The 8,292-nt window shown below is 43.7% G+C and overlaps 1 protein-coding gene across 1 annotated transcript in view; it reads left to right on the top strand.

Moving 5' to 3' along the window:
• The window catches only part of Cabcoco1 (ciliary associated calcium binding coiled-coil 1), a 99,304-nt gene extending 92,661 nt beyond the window's left edge, over positions 1 to 6,643 (top strand). Inside the window, exons 6-8 of the mRNA XM_021205709.1 lie at positions 712 to 834; positions 1,278 to 1,418; positions 6,275 to 6,643. Of these exons, the coding sequence (XP_021061368.1) occupies positions 712 to 834; positions 1,278 to 1,418; positions 6,275 to 6,349 (339 nt within the window). The 3' untranslated portion in view covers positions 6,350 to 6,643. The remainder of the gene's footprint in view (positions 1 to 711; positions 835 to 1,277; positions 1,419 to 6,274) is intronic.
• Positions 6,644 to 8,292: the final 1,649 nt, after the last annotated feature.

Below are 8,292 nucleotides of genomic sequence, written 5' to 3'. Positions count from 1 at the left end.
CTCTCTCCTCTCCTCTCCTCTCCTCTCCTCTCCTCTCCTCCTCTCCTCTTTTTTCTTTTCTAACATTGGAGCTTACCAATGATCCTCAGGGACCCACCCCCTCTGCTTCCTCAGTAATGTGGGATTACAACCACATACCACCATGCTTGGCTTTGTTTGTTGTTGTTGTTTTGCTTTGGGTTTGGGTTTTTATTTTATTTTATTTTATTTTGGTTTCTTGTTTGTTTTTCGTTTGTTTTCATGTGGGTCTTGAGGCTCAAGCTCAGGTCCTCACCGAAGGCAGACCCTATTGCCCCAGGCTGGTGATAGCCACTATGCTTGTACCCACAAGAGCATCGGCATCCCGCTAAGCTGTGTCAATCAGCCATTACTGGGTGTAGTAAGGACCAAACCTTCTGCCTCGAATGGAGAAGACAGATAGATGGGGGAGGGGGGGCTGAGGTTTGGCTCTCTTCCTACAGAGAGCTAGCAGACAAGAGTGAGAGGCAGGGACACGGTGCAGAGATCAAGGCCAATGAATGAACCTTCAACCACAGTGTCCAGAAACGATGAGAAGGCGATGCTAGTTATGAGTGAGAGATGGTGCATGGAAGGCACCAGGCAATGAAGAGGGCAATGGTATCAACGGCTTGAAGCAGATGGTACTTAAGCAAGATACTCGATTTGATATGGTGAGACAGAGCCCCCTCACCAAAAGCTCTTCTTTTCCAGCAAACCATAGAGGTTGTCAAGCCTGCAGACTATCCCTTCCCAGCCCCCCTGGAAGAAGGTATCTCATTGGACACGTATTCAGCCTTCTTAGAGCCGTTGCCAACGCCTGACATGGAACAGAAGGTAGGCTTGGGAAGGTCTTCCCCACAGCCCCCACCCCACCCCCCACCTGCTAAAGCATTATCATAGAGCAAGATGGAAAGAGCTCATGTCCCCCGTGGTCTCTGCCTCTGACGTTTTCCTGGACAATATTCCTTTTTGACTTGATTCACACACAGGCCAGATGATGGTGGTCCAGAGGGATTTTTTTTTTCTTCTCCTCCCCACATCCTACCCAGGCTTCACCATAGAGATCCCCTCCCCCCCCCACCACCACCACCAAGTCACTTGTAATCCCTAAGATACGTGGTTACATAAAATCAGTGCCTCTTTCCAGTTTGATAGTGCTCCAGGTAGGGCCACACAGAGTAGAAGTTTGAGATTGCGCGTAAATCCCGAGCACTCAAGAACTCCCCTGAGTGTTCCTTATTTTCCCTACTTGAATGTGTTTATTTCCACCGTCTTAGGTGCTGGATCAAGAGCAAGGGACCCAGGAAGCCCTGCTGGAGAGCGAAAAGGGAGAGGAGGATCCCTTAGGTGGCTTCACCATTGATGACGTAAAATTAGCCCTGGAGCGAGTGACGGATGAAGTTTTGATTAGCATGCAGGTACTGAGTGAGAAAGGACAGAGCCCTACCCCTCCCCAACCCTGGTTATGCTTGGCAAATTAGGCAACATCTGTAAGCACTGCTCTGCTCTGGTCAAGCAAGAGCGAGGTTTACGGTTTGCACGCTCTACCTCACAAGGCTACATAATCCTCTGCTGAGTCTTCTGGATTCAGCAGGATCACAAAAACAGACCCGCCAGCAGCACCTCTGGCTGTGTGTTGTGTGTTGTCGGCCTGCACAACCCACGACACTGAAACCCCAGAAAAAGAACTCCCGGTGAAGACTTGGAGCCACACCACACGGTAAACAGGCCTTACACAAGAGTTAAGTGACCCAGGCTCCTGAAAAGTGATTGCTGCCAATCAAACACTGTGCTTAACTAAGACACCTCACGCAGCGTCACATTTGCAATTCTTCTCGGGTACTTCCTGTCTTTGTACATCACTAATTGCTCAGCCGGTTACACCAATGGGTAGTAGGGACCGCCTCTGGGCAGCTGCCCATCATCTCTTGGAGGGTTATTTTGTGTTTAATACTTGGCCGTTCTGTCCAAGGACCAGATACCTACTACCTACCTTCACGTAACAACTTACAGCCATCCACATCGTTTCCTAAGCCAGATGCTTAAAGTGAACTGCCTATTTTGAGAAATGACCATACATCACAACAACACTTATGCACTTGAGGGAAGACTGATTTATTTTTTCATCTTTACTTGGGGTCATATATACAAAGCACACTGTATTAATAACTAATTTGGGAAGAGCAAAAAAACTTAGGTTGTCCTAAGCATACCTCACTACTCGCTTAATCGTCAAACATTATTGCAATATTTACACGAGCATTTAATGACCTGGTGCCAACAGAATCAGCCAAAGTCCCCAGCTTAATAAGGGGTGTTTAGTGTTTACCAGAAACAGTGGAAGAACACGTTTTACACAAAGGCCTATTGTTAACGGCCCTGTGAACGTAATAATTGGTTACTGTGTAGAAGGGCAGAGTGCAGCCGAATTAAGCTGAGTTCAGAACATACCTCCTTTTTAGATTTGATAACATTTCCTCTAAATATAGTTTACGTATAATCATGGCCCTGGGGCTCCTTTGCAAATCCCACAGCTCTGAAATTATCGCCGAGGAACTACCAGACAAGCAAGAGAATTGTTTGCAGGACCCACAATTGAAACCATCTTTACCAAGGCCACGCTCCATGAAGGGAGCTGTGTGTTGCTAACTCTCCACTGATGCTTTTCTTTTAAAGCATTCGAGTCTGCAGCATCAGTCCCTCTCGTCTTTGACAGAACGAACAGGATTAGTCTACCAGGTTGTTCTCTTCTCATTAGCGTGAAGCCACCCTGGAAGTTGGACAACTCCTACACCTAAGTACATTATGCACAGAGGGAGACGGTGGACCAGAAGGGAGAACCACAGACCCTTTAGGTACTGTGAGCATCTCCATATTGGGAGGATCTAATCAGTGTGGGGCAAATTACTGCTGCCCAGGCTTTATCTTCTTTTCAACGAGATGGCAAAATGATAATGGATTTCTACAATGTCTCAAGATAGCAAACCACCATGTGTATTTTCTCTCTGCAACCCTGCTAAACTTCATGCAGGGGAAGAGGGCGCTTCAAACAACAAATCAAAAGAATGGGACTCAGACAGACTGCCACTTGTCTGTAGTCCCTGGGCTCAGTAGGCTTAGCGATGCTATGAGCCTGGTCACAGCTGCAAGGGCAGTGCCATCCAAGGAAGCCACACATCTAACGCAGGGCCCGGGCTACTCCGTTAAGACACCCGTGGCTTCGTGCTTCCCCCTCACCTACCTCCCTCTTGGGCAAATTCCAAGTTAGGAGATAGCCCCGAGCCTGGCTTCAGTTGTGTCCTGTGTCGGATGGGCTGAGCAACTTTCCACTTTTAAACGATCCCAATTCTAAAACCTGCCACGCCCCGTTTCGAAACTGCGTGTCAGTGGACACTGGATCCAAGCATCTGCCGTACCCACTCAGTGAAAGGGTTTTTTTTCCCCTCTCCCTCAGCTTTTGTGATCGCTCTCTGATTTTTTTCTTCCTCTTTATTTAAAAGCCACAGTGTTATTGCAGTTTCTGCAGAAAAGGTCAATAGAGAATTCATGTTTCAGTACATTATATCAAAGCGAGTTCTCTATTGTGATTCCAAGCCAATATCCACTTCCCTAATAAAGAACCCCCTGAAATGGAGAGTGAGCCCTTAATTTTTATGTTTACCCACTTAATTTTCCCACAATTCACTCCGCAGTTTTAGAGATTTATTAAGAATGAAGTTCTCTTGGCCCTCAGATGTCAATGAAAATTACACAGAATAGACCAAACATTTTAAGCCAATATAGTCTATATATTTTCATTTTAAAGATACATTTGAAATGAAATTAGCTTGGCTCCAAACTGCATAATAAAAAATAAGACCCAATGGAAACAACTTTAATATATTTAAAGAATCATATTTTAGAAAATTGGGAATGAGAATGCTGAACCCTTGCATTAAAGATTGGCTGTTGGCCCTGACACAGCAAACGAATAAAATAATGTGGGAAACTAATGTGGCCATAACTTGCCACCCTGCGGTTTATGATGTCTTGCATTACATTAGCTTACATTATGTTATGAAAGTTACGTATGTTGCATAGGTTACATTCTGACAGCTTTGGATTGTACATGTTAGAGAAGTCATCTGAGGTTGTGGTCAGTGAAAGCTACTGATCACAGGTCAGGGGATTCAGAACACGTCCTAAAAGAGATAGCGTAAGACCCAGCCCTAAGATGAATGTCTGTTCAGCAGCATTCTGAAGAAGAATAAGGAGACAGCAAACCAATGGATCCTTTGGGTACATGTGGATTCCTCTCATTCTGACTCTCTTGGTGGTAGCTAAACCAAAGCACCAGTGACCAAGGTCTGAAGATCTGTACGTTTTCTTTCCTCCTGTGAGGCACATGAGACCTTCAGGCACCTGCTCTCCAAAGCCCGCACACAGCATGATAAACTTTCTCAGGGAAACGCAAGAAAAGTTTCCAGATCCTTTCGAAGACCTTTGTGAGATGCCAAAGAGGGAGCTGGTTAGTGGAAGCCCAGTCGTGCCTCTCTGAAAAACACAAGACGATGAGTGGACTCGGAAGGACCTCTGTGAAAGGAGAAGCCTACCTCCTGACTAGTACACATCATCTCAGTCCTTTAGAACTGTGTCAAAATTGTTTCCTCAGACGGTGTCAACACCTACATGGTGCAATATTCCATATATTTATGCCAATTCACAAGGCGTGATGATTTTTAATATTTCATGATAATACCTTAGTGAACTTTGCCATGAGTGAAGTATATTGTGACATCGGGAGTTGGGATTGTGACTGTGAAGCTGAAGCACGGTGCTAGCTAGTCACTGTCACTACTTCATGGTCCACACGATGACAGAAGGGTCCCATGGCTTGTCTGAAGTGACCTAGACAAACTCGACTATAGGCTAGTTGATAGTACATAAGCCATGATCCTTTTAGTTCTGCCAGAGTACTTCATAGGGGCATCTGTGAAAAGAGACAACTGGGGGACCATTTTATCCCTTCCCCTGTCTCATCCACTCAACCACTCACGAAGAAAAAAATTGAAGAAAACAAGTCAAAAGTTAGTCAAAGAAGGAGGAGGAGGACGACGACAACAACCAAATAATAACTACCACCTTAAAATCCCTGTCCCATTCTATACTCATATAAATCCCAAATCCACAATTGTTGACATCAATGTGACCTGTCAGAAATATCAACCCTTCCCATGAGGTGAAAACCAAACCTCATTAAAATGATAATCAGGGAAAACATTTAAAAATTACCAATTACATTCACTTTCTTAAAAATTACATAAACACATATAAATAGTTTTAATCATATCTGTTCATGAAACTGGGTTTCCACCCCTATTTAGAACACAGCACAAAGATTTCAAATTAAATTATATACTTAAATGATCTAGACTTTGACTCTTTAACACACAGGAGTTTAAAGTGTTCTCCATACACTTGTTCTGTGCTTGAGGCACTCAGACAGTAGCCACCCAACTGCCATTGTGTCTGTATGCAACGGTCTCATGCATCCTTGACAAAAAGGAAAGCATTTTCTGAGCCCCTAGCATTGAGATAACGTGCAAACGTAGTGAGATGCATTTCTGGAATTACAGAGGTAGCGATGTTAGTGTGCACAGTATCACCGCCAGAGTCTGCCATGACCCCTAAAACCAGTCACCCATTGCTTATGAGAGGTGAATTTTTGTTTATTTGTTTGTTTGTTTGCTTGCTTGCTTGTTTTTTCATATCAGTGGCATTAGTGCAAGAATTGTAATGTGTGATGAATACTCTTAACGATGAGAGCTGTCCTAATTGTTACTATTTCATGCACTGAAGACTCCAGGAATCCCATTTAGACTGCATTAGAGGGCGGGCCGAAGCAAACGGGTGGAGGGGCCCACAACACTGCCCGACTAAGCCTAGAGCAGTTTCTCTGATTCAGCCTTCATTGGCAAACTTGTCTGGAAATGCAGATCAGTTATCCTATCTTCCACCATGAGGCTGTGTGAAAAATGGCTGTCCAAATACCACTTCCTGTCCGCGGTGGACATGCTATCCATTGGGAATGTGCAGAGAAATACGATAAAGTGTTATCGAATCACCACAGGCTGGAACAGAGCTCTGTCTACAAAACAGGAAGGTGTGCTCGAGGGATAATGTCTGTCTTTAGGCACTATAGTATGTCAAAACCACAAAGACAATGTGCAGCCAAAGATAGCTCCATCATATCCACTTTATATATATGTGTGTGTGTGTATGATTGTCTCCACAGAAAGAGATAAACGAAAAACTCCAAGTACAGGAAGAGGCCTTTAACGCGCGAATAGAGAAACTGAAGAAAGCCTGAGAACGCAGTACAAGCAAAGCGATGCTGAACTTCAGAGAAACAAACAAAACCGGCCAGTACAATAGTGTCTCTAGAGCGCTGTGTCACTTCCGTGCAGCCAGGAAAGGAAAACCCACTTCCGGTTATCCGGAATGAGTAGCAGCGTGTTGTCCCGCCCCTCCCATTTCACACCCACCTCTGAGTTTATAGTGCAAGAGCATTATTGCTTCGTGTGTATGATTTTGGAGAGTTATATACGAAAATACAATTACTGTTAGGATGGTGTTTTGACTAATAAATACAATTCCTCTTCCATGGGAATGAAACCAGCCTTTTGAAGTAACAACACAAAAATGTAGAAAAATAATAATAGTTTACCCATTAGTGGTCAGATGGGTCAGGTTGATGCAGCATTGTGAGGAGAGGCCAGACATCCTCACTCTAAGGTCAAACTTGCTAAACAATGGCCATCCTGCTATGCACGGAGAGAGCGGGTTTATTTTTTTCTTATTTAACTCATTTGGTTTTCTTATTTAAACGTTTCAGTGTGAAACCAATTTTCTGAAATTATATAATGCAGTTTGAAGCATTTTAATTTATTCTGCACTGACTGTATTTGCTGTTTCTAATCTTGTTACCCTCCCAGGAGAACACATGACCTATATAAAAAGAGGCAATGTATAAATGATTATTAAAGGCCAACCTATATATAGATTGTAAAAAATCTTAAGTGCAAATCAAACTCAGAGTTCCTAAAATTAACCATTATTCTGCAAAAGGATGATGAGACACTCAAGGAAGAAAAAAAAAAACCCTCAAGCCTTTAAATACCCTTATAAAAATACAGTTTCAAGATGAAAATAGCTGTGTGCCAATGGTTTGTCCATAATTAGGAAGATTAATTAAGTCACTACCTAGGCTCCTTTCTGTATTCATATTCTGGAATGAGGAGGCAAAGCACTGGAGCGAGGGGTCCCTCAGGAATTTTTGAGGTACACGTACCTCATTCTGGGTAGCATTCGGTTGGCTATGGATGGTGGCCTTATTCTCTCAGTGAGGATCCAAGGAACCACACAGAACATGTTCTTCTTGGACAGAGGGTGAAGCCGATGGCATTGTTAAATACCCATCTCCAGAGACCTAAGGAATTCTTAGGATGAAGGCATGCTTGCTTCTCACGGTAGAGACCTGGGACTGCCTTCCTCCCCCAGCTCCTCTTCCTATGGAAAACAGGAGAAGCTGTAGGACAATGGCCTGCATCCCCTTAGCTGCCTTTTCACCAGAGACAGCAGTGGCCCTGAAGAAAACAAGGGCAGCTAATAAAGAAGCGTCTAGAAGTGACTACGCAAAGTTTCAACAGCAATCAGGGATGTAGAATGGACCTAAAAGAAAGCATCCTTGAGCAAGGATTGCAGGCAATCAAAAAGACGATCAAAGACCATCAAAGAGAAAGGAAGATGTATAGACAGATAGATAGATGATGGATGGATGGATGAATGGACAGACAGATAGATGATGGATTATAGATGGATAGATAGATAGATAGATAGATAGATAGATAGATAGATAGTAGATAGATAGGCATATTTAATATTCTTTGTAGCCATGAGAGGCATTTGTAAGTATTATGAGCTTTATTTTATAGTGCTGGTCGGAGCCTAAGTCACAGACATAATTTAAACCAAACATAATTAAGAATTAATAGGTCAGAGGCTGCAGAGCTGGCCCAGAGGGTAAGAGAACTTGCTGCTCGTGCAGAAGAGGCATATTTTGGTTCTCAGCATGGATACATTAGTTCGCACCAGGCCATAAGTCCATTCCCAGGGATCCATTACCCTCTCCTGGCCTCTGCAGGCGCCATGCACACAACAGTTCACATGCATACTTGCAGGCAAAACATACACAGACATAAATATGTATAAAATAAATATTTAAAAAATAACTAGGGGGCCACAGCTTCAAAT

The sequence above is a fragment of the Mus pahari genome, chromosome 9, assembly GCF_900095145.1.
Source record: "Mus pahari chromosome 9, PAHARI_EIJ_v1.1, whole genome shotgun sequence".
NCBI classification, from domain to species: Eukaryota; Metazoa; Chordata; class Mammalia; order Rodentia; family Muridae; genus Mus; species Mus pahari.
The sequence above is the reverse complement of the archived record's forward strand: the minus strand, read 5'-3'. Positions and strand labels throughout refer to the sequence as shown.